General features: G+C 39.3%; 1 protein-coding gene across 1 annotated transcript in view; it reads left to right on the forward strand.

The window, feature by feature from the left end:
• Positions 1-2,787: 2,787 nt before the first annotated feature.
• cyp17a1 (cytochrome P450, family 17, subfamily A, polypeptide 1) overlaps positions 2,788-22,339 on the forward strand; it is a gene marked incomplete at both ends in the record, with an annotated part of 47,231 nt that continues 27,679 nt past the window's right edge. Inside the window, 5 exons of the mRNA XM_080037286.1 lie at positions 2,788-3,102; positions 3,195-3,333; positions 6,955-7,190; positions 9,266-9,352; positions 10,158-10,367. Coding sequence (XP_079893412.1) covers positions 2,788-3,102; positions 3,195-3,333; positions 6,955-7,190; positions 9,266-9,352; positions 10,158-10,367 — 987 coding nt within the window. The remainder of the gene's footprint in view (positions 3,103-3,194; positions 3,334-6,954; positions 7,191-9,265; positions 9,353-10,157; positions 10,368-22,339) is intronic.

The following is a 22,339-nucleotide window of genomic DNA, read 5'->3' on the forward strand; positions in this document are numbered from 1 at the left end:
GTGTTTGTAGCAATGATAATGAAAATCCTGTTTGCCACAATCTTAATAGTTTATTGTAAGGGAATTTGGTGCGATAGATTTGAGGCTCTAAGTTATTTTCTGTCTTATTTAATGCCTTTTCTCTCTCATTCACTTTAAAAAAGTTTTATCAACAAGTTGATTTTTCCCATTTACCGGTATCCGTTTTTCTGAGCTGTTTTTTAACGTTTTTCTTGGTTAATACCTACACACATTGTATGGTTTAAGTCAAGAAGGTTGGCTGACTAACTTGTTTGGCTCATTTTACTATTCATTTGGACTCAAATAAAAGTTTTCTTTGTCTTTAATTCTCTTCACCAGAGTACACCAAATTGCTTATTTTACATGTTCAAATCACAAAAAATTCTGGGGGTGTAACCCCCGGACCCCCCTACAGGGGTTTGTTTTCGGACATGTCACCTTTTTCATGGCTTATGAGTTTGCATGCCTGACACTAGTGAGGCTGCAAAAACTTAAATGCCCAGTATGGTTTTACTTTTGCTGACTAACCTGTTCTTCACTGTCCTTTACTTTTGGGAAAGTTAGTGCAGGCAGACATGGTTGAGCCCATCACCTGCTCTAATATGTAACTTAAAATGGAAGTCTGTAATTCGGGAAAGTGGATAGTTGCGTCCCTGGTCTTGCCCCATTTGGAAGGCTCCTTCGTATGCGGCCGAGAAATGCAGCCTTCGTTTCACGGTTTTGAAGGGTCCAACAGATGTATCCTTCGCGGCCCAACATATCCCAAGATTCATTGCGTTTTTTTCAGAGATGGCATAAAATAAAATAAAAAATAACAAAACAGCAACGTGTTGCTCCATCTTCCTAACTTTTATCTTCCTTTCTTTTTTTCTTGTACTTTTTTTTCTTTTCGTCTGGTAGGCAACTTCTTTTTCTTTTTTCCTCCGTTGACAAGGCTGTTTCCGTTGGCAGCAATCATGGTAGCTAGGCAGCACAGAAGCGGCGAGTCGTCACGCAAGGTAACGGCTTGTTACGCAAACCGGAAATGCTCGTAAACGGAGACCTGCGGAGACCGTCTCATTTAACAACGCTCGTTCGTCCTTCGATTCGGCCTTCACGGGCTATGGCCTTCATAGACCGCGTAGACTAGGGTTGCCGAAAATTCCCGGAATTGACCCTTTTCAATTCCCGGGAAAAAAGAGCCTCCTCCCGGGAGATCCCGGGAATTCCCATTAAACCGGAAGTGCCTTTTTAATACTTTATTTTGTACCCACGTACTCGGCCGAGTGGTTTATTGGGCACGTTATAGCCTCATAAGCCCAGGGCAGACTGGATGCTAGCTCTAGAATGAGTCTGTGCACTCGACCGGTGGAGATAGGAGGCTATTATTTCAATAATTTCTGGGAGACTCCCGGTTGCCCGTTCGGGCAAGTGGGTTGTCATAGTTACTGGCCTGACGTGGCGTTTTACTTGCCCCGGGACGTCGGGCAATCCTTGTTATATCAGACCACTTTTTCTTTCATGTAAAGAAATTGCGACTTAAAATTGTATTTGCTATTTTATATTTTTTGAGCGACAACACTGATGTAAACCTAAAATTCACAATCCTCAGCTGGAGATCGTTTGTCAACACCAACGCTGTTGACCGCAGCAGTTATTTCCTTCCTACCTGCTGCCTTCTGGCGTTCTTTGATGCCGCTTTTAATGCTCCGAAATGAAACTTTATTTTATTTTTATTATGCTGTCAATTTCTACTTCAGAGAAGTTCCTCTTCTTTGCCGTAATGTGCATATCCGTGTCGTAAAACCTGTAGGCGAGGCCTCTAAACTGAGAAAATATAGGGGCGTGATATTCAAATTACGATTGTTTTCAGCCGCCGTATTTATCAATAATGATCTGGCGTACGCTGAGATTGGCGAGATACGACTGTTTGATAAATCCCACGCGATACCTGGCGTAGGATGATATTTGCGCCAGGATCTGCACCAGTTTCCACGCAAGTTTGATAAATGAGGCCCATTGTGTTTTAAAGAATATTTGGAATCGCTGAGATAATCTAGACCAAACAAAGCGGCTTGACCGTGACTTCAGAGGTTTAACACACAGGAAATCAGTGGATCCACGCTCTAAATTAATTTATGTTTCCCTAAACTTATGGAGCTCTCCGCGGCATTGCCACTATCGGCAGAGCGCAGCAATGAATCAAGAGAAAGCCCGCCCACAGATGGAATAGCCATTGAGTATCGTTTATTCGTTTTACAGTCAGAAACGAGAGAAGGGAAATTGGACACAAACAAACTTTCTGCATTCCAGCAATAACAACAAAAAAACGTGAAAACAAAAATACGCATGGTTTTCTCCTTTCTGTCACTTTGGATTCAATCCAAAAAGACAATAACACGGACCTAGCTAATTCTAACTTCTTTTTTATGAAATAACGTTTTGGGTGAAAAATATTAGTTTGCAAAGTAGGCTAAGCATAAACTACAGCCGTCTGAGGTAGGCTATTATGTTCAGATGGAAATGTCACGATGCAGAAAATGTAAAATAAAGTACAAATACCTCAAAACTTTACTTCAAAACAGCAATGTGCTAAGTTACTTTCCTCACAGTGTGGATATGTTTCGTCATGTTTTTTTGCAAGGATTCAATTAATCAAGTGTCATCTTATCTTGTTTAAATTGGCCCAGCCTTAAATATTCAGAGTCAAGGATATGGCATTGAAGGAGCTGCATAAAAGCGTGGTGTGTACAGCAGCTCAGGGCCTTCCTCTCTGGGATGCCTGCCATCGGGCCCTCTGCTAAAAATATGTTTTGGTTTGTGTGTGTGTGTGTGTTTGTGGCCGTGGGCCTGGCTCTGATAGCGCTGCAGTTGAAGCTGAGGCTGTGTGTGCTTGGCCCTCAGGTTCTGCCCTGCCTCCCAGCTCTGCCTGTGATCGGCAGTCTGTTGAGCCTACGCAGCCCTCTGCCTCCTCATGTTGTGTTTAAAGACCTGCAGCAGAAGTATGGACACACGTACTCTCTGATGCTGGGCGCACAGCGGGTCATCATCGTCAACCAGCACACACATGCCAAAGAAGTGCTGCTGAAGAAGGGCAAGATATTTGCAGGAAGACCAAGAACTGTGGGTATAGCTCTTCTTCACTGTCTTCTTTTTCGCAGCAGTAATCATTTATGTATTTGTCCTTTTCCATCCCTGTCCTGTGTGTGAGAAAGGTAACCACAGATGTTCTGACCAGAGATGGGAAAGACATTGCGTTTGGAGACTACAGTGCTGCCTGGAGATTCCACAGGAAGATCGTCCATGGGGCTCTGTGCATGTTTGGAGAGGGCTCCACCTCAATCCAGAAGATGAGTAAGTAGTAGATCTCTACACTGGGATTCCTGATATTTAACACCAGGCTTAGAAACAACAGGGTTTTACTTTGCAGCCTTGATAAGTCTTTGCACTTGTTACATCTCCATGTAGCACTTACGTGTGTCACTTTGTAGTTTGGTTTATTTGAAGCTATAGTACTTACAAGATTCTTGTTGTTCTGAGTTTGTACCTTCATGGTTAAATACACTTAATGCAAGTCGCTTTGGATAAAAGCGTCAGCTAAATGAAATGTTATGTATTGTACTGTAATGTAGTTGAGAGTTTTGGCAAACAGACTTTAGCATACAGTATTATTTATGAATACGGGTCTATAAAATACACAATGGATCACTTAAATGGTCAATTCACCCAGATTACAATCAGTAGAGATGCTTTCTCTTTCCTCTGGTGGCATCTCTCCTCAACCAGAGAATTTTAGTAGTTGTATTTGTCTATTTGTTTGAGATATGTCTGTGATCATGCTTTATATACTTCTGTCAGCTATATGTTAGGAAACATCAAGTATGAAAGTATGAAAGAACAGAACATAAAAATGAGTCCGAAATATCACATTGTTATCTATCTATCTATCTATCTATCTATCTATCTATCTATCTATCTATCTATCTATCTATCTATCTATCTATCTATCTATCTATCTATCTATCTATCTATCTATCTATCTATCTATCTATGTCTTTCTATAAATAGCTATTCTTTTCTCAATGAATAGTTAACCAGTTTGGTAATTAAATGCCCATCATAATCAAAGGTAATCAGTTTAATATCATATACTGTACCAGAAAATCACATTGGAGAGGTAAGAACCACTTTTAGCACATTTTCTTAATCAATTATTCACTTTAAATCATTGTCATCTAGTTGCTTGTTAACGAATCGCTTCGCCTCTATTTAAGTGTGTTTTGCTTTGTATTATTATTTTTCTTTTTAAGATTAAGGAACTGGGATAATCACATATTGGTTGGTGTAATGTTGGATTATTGATATTGTTTAATGCGTCAAACTTGACATTTTATTAGCCAGTGGTTGAAAGGAACTGTTTAAGTACATATGCTCAAGTAAAGTTTGAGATGCTTTGTATTTTCTGTCTGAATTCATTCACGCATGAAAATGCATGAATTAATCTATGAAGAACTTCATGAACTATCAGTAATTCACTATGATTTATGGTATCTTGTGCATGATTTAATACAGGAAAAATATATTCATTTATGCATCGGCTAAGTTATTTAAATCATTATGATCTTTGAGTTATTACTGATGAACACCAAGTGTTGAAATGATGATGAACTAAGCATTCATTTTTTATGACTTCTTCATTTTTGTGGCCCTTCAAATAAAGTGGTGACCTGGTCTGTCTTATTCAGACCATTAATTAAAATCAAGGTCACCACTATCTCAATCTATCTTCACCTTGAATGAACAGGTCACCGCTTTATATGAAGGGCCACAAACATGATGAAGTCATTCAAAATGAATGCTTGGTTCAGCATGATTTCAACACTTGGTTTTTAAAGGTGCTGTAAGCGAAATGGTTATTTTAGCTAACTTTCTGTCAGTGACTGCAGTTAGCAGTCCCCTCCCTCGTCCCTACGTCACCCAAAAGAATGCACTGCGAGTTATCTAGCATCATCTCAGATCCGTAAGTGCGATAAAACATGATAAGAACCATCAAAACAGACATTGGGAAGGATTTTTACCTGCTCCGCCATTGTAGGCGCATAAACATTCACCAATCTGTCCTTCTGTGCGTGCAGTGAAACGTGCCGGTTTGTAGCATTCTCTCTTCTGATTGGATATCAGTTGTGGGATCCCAGAAAAGTTTATTTGCCGATTACATGCAGAGCGGTTGACTGAGAGATCGGAGTTATGAAACGCACACACTATATACGAGATCACTGTATAAATATAGAGCGATTTAACACGTATATTAACATAAATATATTGCTTACTTCACCTTTAACAAAACACATGTGTATTAGTGTGACTAGTCAGTTTTTTGGCCTCTCACTTTAACTGCAGACTTACCCATGATTATAAATGATAATCAGTAATAACTCAAAGATCATGATCACATAACTTAATATATTGTTCATGTGAAATCATGCATGATATTAATCCTAGTGAATTACTGATCGTTCATGAATGAATTCATACTTTTTCATGCATTCATTCAGACATTAATTCATGATGATTCATGTACCATTAACATAAAGAGTTACCATCGATCCTATAAAAATCTTATTTTAAAGCCCTTAGCACCAACATGTTATTCTGTCTCTCAGTACTGTCTGACTTCCCCAGGTGTCCCGTGGTTCTCAGCCTTGGAAGAGCCCCAAATGTAACAACGACCCCAAATGTAATTTAAAAAATGTAGCACAACCCATAATTGGTCAATACTGTAACAAAAAGCTGAGCCCCAAACGTAATAAACCGTTGCCCATAATGTAACAACTTATTACATTTTGGGTCAGTTATTCTATTATGGAGCGAGCAAAATATGTTGCTCCTAATAGTGTAATAATTGTTTATTTTCATACTTTTAATGTACATTTTGGGTTTTGTAAAAAAAAAAAAGTATTACATTTTTGGTCATTGATACATTTTGCGTCGTCTGTGGCACTGCTGAGCTGTTATGGAAGCTCATGTTGCTTTGATAGTGGCCTTCAGCTCGTCTGTATTGTTGGGTCTGGTGTGTCTCATCTGCCTCTTTGGAGTTCAGGTCAGGAGAGTGGTCTGGCCATTCAAGTACATTAATACCATGGTCACCTGACCAGTTACTAGTGGTTTCTGGCACTGTGGACAGGTGCTAAATCTGGCTTGAAAAGGAAATAGTTGCTCCAAGTTGCTTGAAGACCACTGTCAAGTTTCAACAGTCAGTGATGATTCGGGGTGCCATATCATCTGCTGGTGTTGGTCCACTGTGTTTTATCAAGTCCAAAGTGAACACAGCAGTCTACCAGGATATTTTAGAGCACTTCATGCTTATGTCTGTCGACAAGCGTTATGGAGATGCTGATTTCCTTTTTCCAGCAATACTTGGCACCTGTCCACACTGCCAAAACCACTCATAACTGGTTGACTGACCATGGTATTACTGGACTTGAATGGCCAGACAACTCTCCTGACCTGAACCCCACAGAGAAACTATGGGCTATGGTAAAGAGGAAGATGAGACACACCAGACCCAACAGTACAGACGAGCTGAAGGCTGCTATCTTAGCAACCTGGGCTTCCATAACACCTCAGAAGTGCCAGAGACTGATCGTCAGCATCCCATGCCGCATTAATGCAACAATTCATGCAAAATAAGATGCCAGACAAAATATATAGTAAATGAATGAAAATACTTATTAAAGTGCGACATTTCTGTATTATAAATAATTTTTTTGATTGGCCTCATGGAATATTCTAATATTTTGAGATGCTGGATTTTAGATTCGGGAAAGGTTTTTTGAACAATGATGAGGATCTGTGGCACAAAGGAACAAGAAGGAAGGATTTGATACACACACAATATACAGTAAAAAATATGTTTTTTCATTGAAAACCTTGTCAATCTTTCAGTAAGCAAATGTGTTTTGTGGCATGTGTCAGTCTGCACAGAGGCTGAGTCTCTGTGCTGCGTCCTGTCTAAGGCAGCAGCCAGTGGACTAGCCCTAGATCTGTCTCCAGAGCTCACACGGGCTGTCACCAACGTCATCTGTTCACTCTGCTTCAACTCCTCCTACGGCCAAGGAGACCCAGAGTTTGAGGCCATGCTGCACTATAGCCAGGGCATTGTGGACACTGTGGCAAAGGACAGCCTGGTGGACATCTTCCCCTGGCTACAGGTAGACACTCTTTGATATAAATTGAATTTGAGAAATGAGATGAGACAAAAGAGAACCATACAGGAGAAACTTGAGTATGTTAAAGGTCACATATTATGCTAAATGCACTTTTTAAATGTGTTCTAACATATCCATGGGTCCACGGTGTGCCTAGAGACTGCCAAAATATCAAAAAAATAACAATCTCTCCTTTTCTATATAATATATAATATAATGTAATATGGCCCTTTGAAAAAAAAAAAATTTTTTTTTTTTTGCATTTCTTAGTTAACCCACTGGTGCAGGGGTGTCAAAACTGATTGATTGGCCCGTGGCACATTTAAAAAATATAATGTAATATGGTCCTTTTTAATTTTTAAATAATTTAAATGCACTCATTATATTACAGATAAATATGTCTCATAAAAGAAAAAGAGCCATCCCAGAGGACCCTGCATAATATTTTATTTTAAATTAATATTATTATATTATAGTCATTCATCTGACACAGTGTCTCCATTTTTTTCACACAAAATTCTTCAGCTTTAGCCTCTTAATTTCCCTCTCAAAGTGCACCAGATTCATGCATTTGACTTTAAAAACTTTAAAAAATCTCCCGGGGGGCATACCCCCGGACCCCCCTTGGAGGGGCGGGATCTCGGCTGGCTACTATTTTCACCCAGCTGGACATTGGACGCAAAAGCAGAAAACTGGGTGTATCAATGGCATTTAACAAGAGGGGGAATGTATCTGTTTAATGTGCAAGTAAATTGTTGCCGTGAAGAAGGATTACAATTTACGAAGACACTATGAAACCAAACATCAGAGCAGCTACATGTCCTGATAAATGTGTTATTTTTGCAAAGTGGCCCGGCCCTTCGTATATTTTTCTGTATGTGGCCCCCAGTGAAAAAAGTTTGGACACCCCTGACTTAGACCATATAAAAATTGACAGCAAAGTGCATAATATGTGAGCTTTAAGATATCAAAGTTGTGGTAAGAGTGCCCCCTCTAGAAGCTCAGTCCTCAGGAGCAGCAGACCACGGGATTGAATCGTTCTCTGCATCTCATTCCCCACTCTGCCCTATTTCACCTCTGTCTCTCCTAACTGTCTAATAAAAGCAGAAAATGCTTTTTTTTTTAAAGCGGTATATCTGAATAATTAATACTTATTTCTGAACCAGGTGTGCTGTGTACTGGTAAAATTGTTACTAGCCACTGTCTGAATTGTGCAAGGTCTCCCTTCCCATGAATCCCATTAAAGGTTCAGTAAGCGGAATGGTCAGTTTAGCTAACTTCCTGTCACTGACTGCAGTTAGCAGTCCCCTCGCTCGTCACCACATTAATGCACTGCTTCAAGCAGTCTTCAAGCAGCGAGCATCATCTCAGATCCATAAGTGCGATAAAACATGATTAAAACCATCATAACAGACATACGGAAGGATCTTTACCTGCTCCGCCATAGTAGGCGCATACACATTCACCCATCTGTTGCTCTGACGTGCACCGGCAGTGAGACGGGTGCGGGTTTGCAGCGTTCTCTCTTCTGATTGGTTATCAGTAGTGGGATCCCCGAAAAGTTTATTTGCCGATTACATGCAGAGCGAGTAACTGAGCGATCGGCTTTATAAAACGCGCACACCATATAAGTGATCACTGTATGAATAAATAGCGATTTAACACTTATATTAACATAAATAAATTGCTTACTTCACCTTTAAATGCATCCGTCAAAAAGCACCTTCAGTCATGCAGCATTTGTATATGAAGAACAGTCTTCTCCAGGACTAGTGAAAATGACAGGGCTTATTTCTGTAAAGCAGTTATACTGACTTTAAAGCCACTGTTTGTTAAAAAAATAAAATAACAATCTTTGTTACACCTACAATAAAGCAAAAGAGGAATCTTTAAAATGTATATGACCAAAGAATAGAGAAGAATAGAATATAGTAGAATAGAATAGAATTAAGAGTAAATAGAATTATTTAATAGAATTAAAACGTGTTTATTGATATTCTGTTACAAAAAATACATACACCATAATTATATAATATATATCACTGTATAAACAATGATATCTGTGTTGTTTGTCACAGATTTTTCCCAATGCTGACCTGTGTCGTCTCAAGCAGTGTGTTTCAGTCAGAGACAAACTTCTACAGAAGAAATATGATGAACACAAGGTACGTTTGGCCTCTTGTACATACAGTGCTGTGTGCTGTCACTCCATGGAAAGATGGAAAAGATGGTATCTACTCATGAACCACCACAATCTGTATACTACGTATATAGTCTCAAATTAAAGGGGAAATGGAGATGGTGTTTAACTGGCACACTCTCCATCAATTCTACTTAATTGTTAAAGCAAGCTTCTTTTTTGTCAGTGCACTACAAAGCTGAACATGCAAAAATGACTTACTCATCTTTCTGTGTTATTGTCTAATTATAGGAAAGCATATAATTATAGAAGATTAAGATTCCAATTAAGAAAGCAATGGGTTTGAATGGGTCTCAGTTTGTGATTAAGGTCTTAGCAGTTCCAAGATAATTTGACATCAGATGAAAATGCTATGTCACCTGTATCCTAAAAACTCAAATAAATGAGACAATGCAGGATTCAGAATAAAAACATTGTTATCTTTACAATTAGTTCCTAATTGTTCCTAATTGCAGTTGCTCTAGGAAAGGCATTATATGCATAATTTTTAAAGTATTAAAACACTGGATTGTAAATTGTATGAATGATATTAATGATGGACAGTATTGCCCATCATGTTCAGCAAACCAGTCAACAATCTTTCAACATACTACTGCTTCTGCTTCCCACGTGCCAGCCCAAAATGGATATTTTAGTGATAAACAGATACTGACATATTACCATGTGATATTTGAAGTTCCTAAATCTGCTGAATACAAAACCCATGAAACACATTATGTAATGACCTATGTTGTGTTTGTACTGTACAATGACATTGTGCCCCCTCCCAGGCAGACTACAGTGAGCATGTGCAGAGAGACCTGTTGGACGCTCTGCTGAGAGCCAAGCTCAGTGCTGACAACAACAACATAGAGCTGAGTGCTGACTGTCTTAGTGAGGACCATGTCCTCATGACTGTGGGAGACATCTTTGGAGCCGGCGTGGAGACCACCAGCACCGTGCTCAAATGGGCAGTCACTTACCTCATCCATCACCCACAGGTAAGGCTTTTTTGATTTGATTTAGTTTATTTCAGACATCCACATACAAAACAAAATGAAAAGCATGGAAATACAATAAATATGCCTGAAAAGGAGCAGGAAGAAGTATACACTTATTTAATCCTACCCCTTTCCTTAAAAAAAAAAAATTAAAAATCAAAATATTTATTAAATAAATAAAAAAATAAAATAAAAATAAAAATAAAATAAAATAAAACAAAAACAACAATTATATTCGCTTCTCTTATCTATATTCTCTGTACTATTGGCGATACTATATTTGCCAATTACATACAACTTAATATACTATACATTTTTTATATTTTATATATTTATATAATGCATATATCTATATTTATATTTATAAACAATCAATATATTCATATATACATACATATCTATACAATCAGTATATATATATATATATCCATATAATTATAATTACCCTCTTACTTCACACCCTCATCCCTGTACCTTATGAAAATCATTGCTTTGAACCTTTTTTTAAACTGGATCATGTCTGGACATTGCTTTAGCTCCGTGCTCATCCCATTCCACAGTTTCACACCCCCAATTGAGATGCAATGACATTTTAAAGTCGTGCGTACCGCCAGTGTCTTAAAGTTTAACTGTTGCCTCAAATTGTAACCCCCCTCTCGGTCAAAGAAAAGTTTTTGTATGTTACCTGGTAGCAGTTTATTTCTAGCTTTGAACATGATTTGTGCAACTTGATATTCAACCAGGTCATTGAACTTTATGATACGGGAATATGAAAAGAGGAGGTTGGTGTGATCATAATATCCAGCTTTATTGATTATTCTTATGGCTCGTTTTTGAAGTGTGACTAGTGGTTGCAGTGAGCTTTTGTAAGTGGTCCCCCAGACCTCCACACAGTAATTTAAATAAGGTAAGATCATTGAGCAGTAAAGAGTATGCAATGATTTGTGATCCAATATATGCTTTGCTTTACCCAGGACTGAGATGCTTCGTGACAGTTTAGATTTAACATGTTTTATGTGAGGTTTCCAGCATAGCTTGTGATCTATTGTCACACCCAGGAATTTATTTACATACACTCTTTCAATATTAACACCATCTATCTTGACATTTACATCACTATTTAAATTACAATTTCCAAACAACATGATTTTTGTTTTGCTTAAATTCAATGATAATTTATTATTGTCAAACCACCTTTTTAATTTGTTCATTTCAGATGTAATTGACTCCAGAAGCTGCTGCAAGTCCTCTCCCGTACAAAAAATATTTGTGTCATCTGCAAATAACACAAATTGTAAAATATTTGATGTTTTACATATGTCATTTATGTAGAGAATAAAAAGAATTGGCCCTAACACTGACCCCTGGGGGACCCCACAAGCAATGTCCAAACAAGCTGACACGTATTCACCCATCTTCACAAACTGTTGCCTGTTCTGTAGATAGCTCCTCAGCCAGTTTAATACAACCCCCCTGATACCATACCGTTCTAATTTATTAATTAATATATCATGATTTATGGTATCAAATGCTTTTTTGAGATCAATAAAAACACCAGCTGCATATTTCTTTTGGTCCAGGGAATTTGTAATCTTTTCAATTAGCTCAATGACTGCTAATGAAGTGGATCGGTTGGGTCTGAAGCCGTATTGGCTGTCAGTTAGTAAATTGTGTTTATTGATGAATTTATTAAGTCTAGCAGCAAATACTTTTTCTAAGATTTTTGAGAATTGAGGAAGCAGTGAAATAGGCCTGTAGTTTGTGAAGTGGTGTTTGTCTCCAGTTTTGTACAGCGGTATGACTTTTGCAATTTTCATTTTTCTTGGGAATTTACCAGTTTTAAATGATAAATTACAGATGTGCGTTAATGGCTTCGAAATTCCGTGAATTACCTCTTTGACTATTCTCATATCAATGTCACTATAGTCAGTAGAAGTTTTATTTTTGCATTTATTGACAATCTCTATAATTTCACTCTCTTCCACTGCTGTTGATTTTGGATTAATGTCTATGAGATCATTAATCCTGTCATCAGATCTCACAGGAACAGGTATTTTTTCAGCCAGTATTGGTCCAACGTTTACAAAATATTGGTTGAAGCCATTTACTGCATCATCCATATTATCAATAGTCATATCATTTTCAATAAACTCATGCGGATAATTAACTTGTCTAGAACCATTTCCAATAACATTATTCAGTATCTTCCATAGACCTTTAATATTGTTTTTATTATTATCTATTACTTTTCTATAATATTCTTTCTTACTAATTCTCATAATGTTAGTTAGTTTATTTTTATATTTCTTATATTTTTGTTCAGCATCTTTGGTTCTAAGCTTTATAAATTCTTTAGTGTATTTTTCTCAGGTGTAAAAGTTTTCTGTGTTGTATTTTTTTAACAAGCAGTTATAAGATGATTCTGAAAGCATTTTCAGCCTTACATTCCTCAAACAACTGATGGTTTATTGCTTAAGATATAATAGTTAGCTCATTTTGCTGATACAGAATTGCCACTGTACTCACAGCATGTGATATAATACCATAAACATGCAAAAGACTTTGTGGAAGATGAGATACTATATTATGAATTAATTTTATTATGGGGAATACTAACAAGGTCTGTGTATCGTCCAATCATTTGACGCATTGATTTAACTCACCTCTGGTCTTCACCACACAAGGCAAAACTGAAAAAAAGAAACAACAATAAACCTATAGGCCTATAAAATATTTAGGCAAGCGGTTCTTAAATCATGTGTTTTTTATTCCCCATTAAGCAGCGACAGTCTGTTTAGACTGTCGCTGCTTAATGGGGAATAAAAAACTTTAACGTCAGACAAATGAGGCGATAGTTTTCATTGAAGTGCCTGATTGATTTACGGTATTACCAAATCCATGTTCCTCAGCAAGTTCACAGTTTAAATTAGTGAACAGTAACGGTTGCGTACAGCGTCACATTTCAGCCTGACATTTCAGCATCACAGATGTGAGAAAACTCCTATTAATAAAAAAAAGTCATTAGGTCTAAGTACACCACAAATAATTAATTCTGAATGCAGAGCATGTTCATGGTGTGTAAGGTGGTCGCCTCTATGAACGACACATGGGCTTAGAATACTGATCAGATAAATGATCGATCAAATGTAGGAAATGATAAAAACATCCCGATGGAGATTTATATGGAATGATTTTGCTTCAAACTGTACAGGGATGCGCTGTGATACGCTTTCTTTAGTTAGAGCTGCAGCGTAAAGTGACTCAAACTTGCGCTGAACCTGCTTCCTGAGCAGAGGTGGGTCGTAACGCGCTACATTTACTCCGTTACAAATACTTGAGTAACTTTTTGAATAAATTGTAATTTTAGGAGTAGTTTTATTGCAACATACTTTTACTTTTACTTGAGTAAATATTTGAAGAAAGAACGGTACTTTTACGCCGTTCCATTTGGCTACGTGACGGTCGTTACCTTATTTTTTTATATATTTTATTTATTACATGCGAGAGCTATTTCTCTCATGATTTCTCTCCCCGGGGACGTCTTCAGCCAACATCTCTATCACGTGACTATTTCAACCAATAAAAACCACATTACAAAAGCTTGCCAATCAAATGCAGCCACTTCAGTCACATGACAAGTGTTGTCATGTTGTCATAGGGCTCAACCATGGGCTCAACAATGTCCGCGGACTTTTTTAAAGGCTGCGGTCCGCACCGATGTTGTGTCCGTGGCCGTGCCATGTAGGTTAAACGCATATAACACAGACTCCCACACACTCGCAATTACAGAGAAACTGTTCTTTTTTGACACATGTCCTGTTCTCCCTGTAGCCTACCCACTTCGCATGCCCCAGTCTGGCTGTGTGAGAGTCTGAGAGTGGTCTCTTTGTTCAGCCACTATACGTTTAAGTGAGTGTGCCAGCAGGTTTTGATGTGTAACGAAGTTTAATTTTGTGTTTTATATTTTTGGGGCTAAACACAACCTAGATAATTTTCTCAGGGCCAGTGACATATTGTAGGAATTTGTTTTAAAATGTGTATGTGCAAAACAATTGCAACAGTGTTATAAGTGTATTGGTTTTAATTAATATAATTTTGGACAAGCCTAATTTATTATTATTTTATTTGAAGGGTGATGTATTTAATTTGGCAGATAATTAATGTATTATTGTTTGAGTTCAAGGGTTATTCATTTGAGTTTTAAATACCTTATTTATTGTTTTATTTAAAATGATGTTATTTAACATATCTTTATTTGAACATTGCTGTTTTATATTATGTTCGTGTCTATTCTGTACCGTTTGTGTTGCTCTGTATATTTCAAAAATAAATCTGGAGTCATTCAGTAGGCCTACTTGTACTCTTGAGTACTTGAGTAGTCTTTTCACTGCATACTTTTTTACTCTTACTCGAGTAATAATTTTTATGAGTACTTTTACTTCTACTTGAGTAATTATAATCTTAAAGTAACTTACTTTTACTTGAGTAAATTTTTTGGCTACTCTGCCCACCTCTGTTCCTGAGACAAAAAACCCAGAGTTTACACCAATTTAAATTGAACAAACTCTTAGTTGCCTCAAAACCCGCTTCCTGAAATAGGCCCCAGTACACATGAAATTAAGTTGAATTCTTGTTTTTGTTTTTCATGGTCAAAGTTGAGAAGAAAAAAAACATGGCTTGTATGAAGTGCGTTCAAGACAAAATCACATTGTTTTTTCTGCGTGAAAGGTTGCCAGTTTATCAACATTAACTTCTAGTAGATCTGAATTCATTAATTTTTAGCACCTACACAATTAGTACCTTGTTCACACATAATTTGTCTGACAGACCATTAATAAAACACAGACCATTAATAAAAGCATCAGTCGACACAACCTCTAACATATCAACAGGAATAGCACAAGAGCAGAAGCCTTAATAGGCATACAAGGCAGGATATTTCCTACTCACTCGGGAACAAGACCCCAAAATACTTGATCTCCTTTACTTGGAGGACTCATTCACTAAATGGAGTTGGCAATTCATCGGATTCCTGCTTAGAACCATGGCCTTAGATTTAGAGGTGCTGATCCTCATACCAGCCGCTTCACACTCGGATGTGAACCAATCCAGTGAGAGCTGAAGGTCACAGACAGATGATGTTATCTGGACCACATTATCTGGAAAAAGCAGCGATGAAATCCTCAGCCCAATGAACTGCAGCCCCTCCCCACCATGACTACGCCTCGATATCCTCTCAATGAAAATCACAAACAGGATTGGTAAAAAAGAGCAGCCCTGGCAGAGACTAACCCCCACTCTAGTAGTCCGACTTACTACAGAGAACCCGGACACAGCTCTAACTTTGAGCCTACAGAGATTGGATGGCCCTGAGAAAGGACCCCCTAACCCCATACTCCCACAGTATTTCCCTCAACCATGGCATATGCCTTCTTTAGATCCACAATACACAGGTAGACTGGATGAGGATACGCCTAAGTCCCCTCTGGGATCCTTGTGAGAGTGAAGAGCTTGGCCCGTGGCTCCACGACCAGAACGGAATCCATTGTTCCTCCTCAATCTGTGGTTCCACTATCTGCCGAAACCCTCCTTTCCAGCACATTGGAGTACTTTATCAGGGAAGCTTAATGGTGTAATACCTCTGTAGTTGGCACACACCCACTGGTCCCCCTTTTTGAACAGGGGAACCACTACCCAGGCCTGTAACTCTTCGATGTAATGTTGAAGAGACGTGTCATCCAAGACAACCCCTCCACAACCAGAGCTTTCAGCATTCCTGTACGGCTCTCATCAACCCCCGGGGCTTGGCCACTGTGGAGTTGTTATACTTCAGTGTCTTCAAGCAGGAACATTGATGCTGGTCCACCATCAGCCTCCAGATCTGCCTCTACCATAGAGGGCTTTTAAGTCGGATTCAGGAGTTCTTCAAAGAATTCTTTCGTACAGAGGATCATCATTTGAGGTAAAAAGTGTCTCATCCCTACAGTACAACGTTTAGATGGTACTGTTTTCCCTTTCTGAGGTGCTGGACGCTTTTTAGGAGCACTTTGGTGCAGAATGAAGGTCCCTCTTCATGGCTTCTCCGAACTTACCCCACACCCGCTGCTTTGCCTCATTCACAGCAGAGGCTTTCAAATCAAATCAAATCAGTTTTATTTGTATAGCCCAATATCACAAATAGACATTTGCCTCAGTGGGCTTTACATTCCATACAGTACGACACCCTTACACCATTAGCTCGGCTGAGAAAAAACTCCCAGAAAAAACCCTTTATCGGGATTAAGAAATTGAGAAACCTCAGGGAGAGTTGACAGAGTAAGGGATCCCTCTACCAGGACGGACATGCTGCAATAGATGTCGTAAGTAGAGAAAATCATAAAGGAGTCAATCATTGACCAGATATTTACATGGTAATACTAAATTAAAATATGACTAGTGAATAGTGTGGATGCAGGAGGGCTTCAGATGCTGCCAGAGGGGGGGGGGACTTGATCCACACAGTCTCGTCTCCACCAGGGAAAACTGGAAGAGGACAAACAGAGCCAATGAGCGAAGCAGAATGAACATAAATGAACATAAAGAGTGAACATGCATGCAAGTAGAAAGAGCACTATCCTGAAGGACGGTCAATCAATGCTGATGTGAGGCACTAGCAGGCGGGGAGCGTCCGTTCCTAGGACGGCTGATTCCGCACAGAACTCGGAGTCAGTCGAGCAGCATGGGGAGTGCTTGGTAGACAGAGGGAGAGAACCCCCGGGGCATCGCTCAGCTAATCATGGAAGATAGACAAAGGAGCACAAATATTAGGGAAATGGATGGATAGATATTCTATAAACAGTTATCAGTTATGCATTTTGCGTCGGCAGTACAATTTTGCAGTGGCAAGACACCGGTACTCGGGCTCAGACAAACCGAGACCAAGGCAGCCCCTCAGGCTATTAATAAAAACTCTATAAAACACTGTTATCCAATACAAACACAATTAACATTAATTTACACTCTTCCGTTCTCTGCCAACACATAATCGGTGCAAGCCCCCCAGACCCAGAGCAAGCCCCCTAGCATCCCGATGCTGGTTGCTTTGCAGGTGAGGCGGGTTCCGTAGATGTCCAGGAAGGAGGGGAGTGGGACACCGATGAGTGTTTGAATGTCTTAATTTTTCAATTACACAAGGAACCAGACTTAAGGGAGGAACGAGGCTTTAGTTGCAATCACCGGGCCCAGGTGATTCCAACTACATTGTCAAGGACAGGTAACTGCTGACTCCGCCTCCAGGGAACTTCTGCCCTTCAGGAACACAAACAACCATTTGCGAAGATAATACTAGGCCAGGGGCAACCTCCTCCAACTGAACGGGAAAGAGGGACTTGAAATGAAAATTAGCTGAAGCTTTAAAGCAGCTACGAGTAACATTTAAATATCTTTTAAACAGCCTCATGTTTCCTCTGATAATCATAAATTACCTTTAACAGCAAACGAGACCATCAGTGCAAAGAAAGACGTTTTTATATAGTTTTTATTACTGCATTTGGTCTGGTCGCACACCCAGTCCGATTTTCGGTTCGCGCGTGCAGGCTCTATTGTCCGTATTGGTCGCAGATTTCAGTGTGGCGCAGCAACGCGATTTGAGAAGCCTATCCCTCCAGGTGAGGGAAGGGGAGCGGGAGCCTTGTTTGAGACAGTTAAGGCTGTTACATACTCCGCGAGAAGAAAGAACAAAGTTCTCGGTGACAGAGCTGCGAGAAGAAAATGACGTAATTTTCTTCTCTCAGCTCTTGTTTAGCTGTTCTCGCAGCTTGTTCTCGACACATCACCCGGGCCGAACATTCTTCTCGCAGCTTGTCCGAGAACTATTGTGTGATTGGTCAGTCTGAAGTCAATGAGGAAAGCGAAGTGAAATCAGCTGGCGCTACTGAGTCAATTACCATGGTAACAATGCGCCGCGGTGAGGAGTTCGGCAGTTGAGTTCTCGTGAAGTATGTAATGTCAGACCAGAAAGAACTTCTCGCAGCTCTGTCACCGAGAACTTTGTTCTTTCTTCTTGCGGAGTATGTAACAGCCTTTATTTGTCGTCATAATGACTGATAACGGGGCTGAACCATCAAAGAAAAAAAAGAAAATGCAACGAAGAAAAGCTAAAAGGGAGAGTGGTAGACGGGCGGGAGGGCATTGCCAAGCAACGTATACACAATTTCACGGGAGCGAACTAGACTGCAGTGTTTACTCCTAAATGAATGAGCGGTAGCCTACTAAAACAAACTTTACTTTGCCTCACCATCATCAGATGACCATTATTCATCTGAAATAGTCATTATTTACAACAACATAAACACATTACCTCATTGTGATCCATACTAACTGCCATCTCTCGTTCATTCGCTTTCTGTGAGGACACGGAATCTTTCAGCTCCGTGAGATTAGTTAGGTGACACTGTATCAACTCATTGCAATCAGGTGTGTGTAGCACTGACTGGCATTAGTTGATGCTGTGTCACTAACCACTCTCACGGAGCCGAAAAGAGTCCGGTGCCCTCACACTTTCAACACACGGACATGCACTATATTGCTGATCATTTGAATCTCGCATGCCCGGCACGCACTAGAAAACAGCTTCAAAAGGTATCCCGTTACTAGCCTGGCGCTACCAGACCATCGTACTTAATTTCATTTGTACAGAAGGTCTGGAAGTGCTGTAATTGGCAAACGTTAACTCACTTGGAGGCGGGTATCTGTTGAAGTTTAAAACTATTGGATCTGCTCAGTGCCACTCTGGATTAGCCAACCAATCGCATAACGTTTGGTCGTGAGCCGGCTTCTGACGGTGCGTTCAGGGAACTCGGAAATTTCCGACTTCACTACATATTGTAGTCTATGGATCTACCGGTACCTGGCAACGGTAACTTGTTAGAGCCTAACGTTTAGTTATTTGGATGAGAAAGGTTGTAGGCGTCCATACTTTCCCGAGCAGATGCACTGGAACACAGACAGGTCGGAACTCAGAACTACCAAGTCGGAAATTTCCGAGTTCCGAGCGTAAGGGAACGCAGCATTCAACTGAAACTGGAGCGCGACTTCGACCTGTCGTTCTCAGCCACTTCCTCTGTTCGCTGATTGGATACTCAGAAGTCTGTTCGGAAAAATCTCACTAATACGCCCCACCACCAGACTGACTACTGAAGGGAAAATGAAATTTGGGCGGAAGTAGGTAGGCGGGCGGAGCCAGGCTATCCCGTTACTAGGGCTGGCCCGAATACCATTTTACAGGCTTCGAATACTCGTTGGATTATCCGAGCGAGTATTCGAATACTCGTTCTAAAAAAACACACCATCAAATCAACATTAATAATGCCAATGTACTCACTGAAACCGAGTGTGTGAGCCGAGACAGCAAGCTGCGTAGTTTGTTGATGCTTTAATAACTTTAGAACGGTAGTAAAGTCGGAGTTCCTTACTTTTTCCCCGTGGAAGCGAACAGCTGTTGTTCCAAATCAGCTGTCCTCGTACAGGAGCTTTTCAATTCATCCAGGAACGTGCATCTTTTCGGCTATTTGTAAATCCATACAAAGATCCAATATTGATAGTCTTTTGTGTCCATGTTATATCCATTATTGACCGCCTATTCCCATGATGCAAGCAAGTCACTCACGGTTGATGATGGGCAATAGCGGCGCTGAATGTAAACAAACAGCTGAGCTAAGCTAACATTAGCATTACGCCAAGCATAACCTTTCCTTCCGAAATCGCGCTAATGGTGTGGTATAGAGTTATTAGGAACACAATCTATTCTTACTCCATCTCTCTCTCCCTCCTGTGCTTGGTGCCACTTTTAGTTTGCCTCACTCTGGTAACATCACGTAGCCTACTACAGCTGATATCACCAGTTGCGCTTTGAAAGGTCAGCGGCCAACTAGGTCAAAGTTCAAATAATTCGATAATATATTTTAAATGAACGTCTAATTTGTATTTTACAATTGTTTTATAACTTGTGTATCCAAATATTATTTGCGGACAAAATACACTGCAGTTTGAGCTACCTTTGCAAAAAATCTTTAAAAAAAAAAAGAAAAAAAAAAAGAATATTCCGAATACTGAATTGAGCTCCGAATACTAATTTAACAAACGAATACTCGGATATTCGAATAATTCAGGCCAGCCCACCCGTTACCTAAACATAACTAAGGTTAATGGAATGGTTTATTATAATTAATAAAAACATACAGAGCAGACTGCCACAGCTGTGGGACAGAGTCCTCTCACCACGAAGGGCTGAGGAGTCTGACCGCCCAGCCTTGCACATTCTCAGAGTATATAGTAAATGAACAGTTGCACAAATTAGAGACTACCCAGATAATGACCCTTAAACCCTTCAGCTCTTTCTTACCCCCTTGAGTTCTACTCTTTCTACCAATTTATGACCCGTCATAAACAAAAGCTCCAGTAGTTTAGTCCTCCTTCACTTAGGCTGACACTCTCCTCTCTCTAAGCATTCCGTATCTGGGTTCACACATGGATATGCAGCCAATACAATTTAAACAGAATATAAAGTGAAATATATTATAAATTGACACAACAGTTTGGAACAGTAGAGTTGTTTAATATAGATACAGTTGTATATAGTGCATCAAAATCTCCACCAATACCAGTTCATTTTTCATATATGATATTGATAAGCGCCTTAAATCCATTGCTAGTGTTTCAAGACCTCTTACTTCAATGTAATGTTTTATAATGTTAATGACATAGTTCCCTTTCTTTAAAACATTTTGCGAGTGATGACATGGTCATGTCAGACTTTAGTTTTTCTCTTGCTTCTTGTGCATGGACTTTCATCTGTTCATATAAGCTGGTAAACTTATTGTCTTTAATATTTTTCTTCCTTTTGATAAGCACACTTATCACACTTTTTTTTGTGATTTTGATACATTCAGAGTAGTGATGTTTGTCTGTATTCTCTTTTCTATACACTGAAGATAAGCCAACATGTTTTCTATAGTTTTAATTGTTTCCGTTATATCCTGCCTTGTATCTTTACTTGCATTTTAAGTAAGTCTTTGCAATCCTGAATTTCCTTAGTAAACTAACAATCTGTTCATTAATGTGCATAAGGCTCTCAGATGAGCACTGTGTATTTCGCATTTTCAGTACAGCCTTTTTATTTCTTTATACTCTTATGTCCAACACCCTTAATAACTCAATAAATTAATTTAATTAAATAAACCAACATTTTAAATAAATGTAGGCAGTTATACATCATAAAGTGGACATACTGAAAATTGGAGATACATTTTTATTTTTTATATATATCTCGTTGTTACCTTTGTATTTAAGCTGGGGTACGTGATTTCTGATTGGTCAAGTTAACATGAGCTGTACACTTTGACCAATCAGAGCGAGGCTCCGATTCTCTGTTCTTATTGGCTGTTGGGACTGTCCATTCACTTTGGCACGACTTTGTTGGTGTTGAGTGTGTCAGGGAGGGACCATAGGGGAGGGACCAAAGAGAACAAGTGGAGCGGTTGAGGTATTTGGATTCGAATCTCTATCCCAATTGCCATTTTCTCCACAAATCCTCCACCCCAGCTTTAATACCCATATGTAGGCCTATTTACTTTTACAAATGTTTTTTAATTTTTTATTTCTATTGACGTCTTGATGTATTTATTCATGTCTGCTTGAATTTTTGTCACGTTTTTATTTACCCAACTTGTTTTTTTCTGTGTTTGGTTTTTTACATTACTTTATACATTTCTTCCTCATTATGCAAATGAGGGTGCTCTAATTCAGACCGTCTAATTATTGGGTCAGCTGATCAGTACTGCGCCTAATGGTTGACTAGTAGGCGCAGTATCGATCAGAGCGCAGATTACTATGCTTTGAGTCTACACCGGTGGATAGGCTTGGACATCTGAGCAAATTAATCTGAATATAATACTGTCAGTCAACACTATTCACTTCAACGTGTCTCTCTGAGT

Source organism: Ammodytes marinus (assembly GCF_949987685.1).
Source record: "Ammodytes marinus genome assembly, chromosome: 11".
NCBI classification, from domain to species: domain Eukaryota; kingdom Metazoa; phylum Chordata; class Actinopteri; order Uranoscopiformes; family Ammodytidae; genus Ammodytes; species Ammodytes marinus.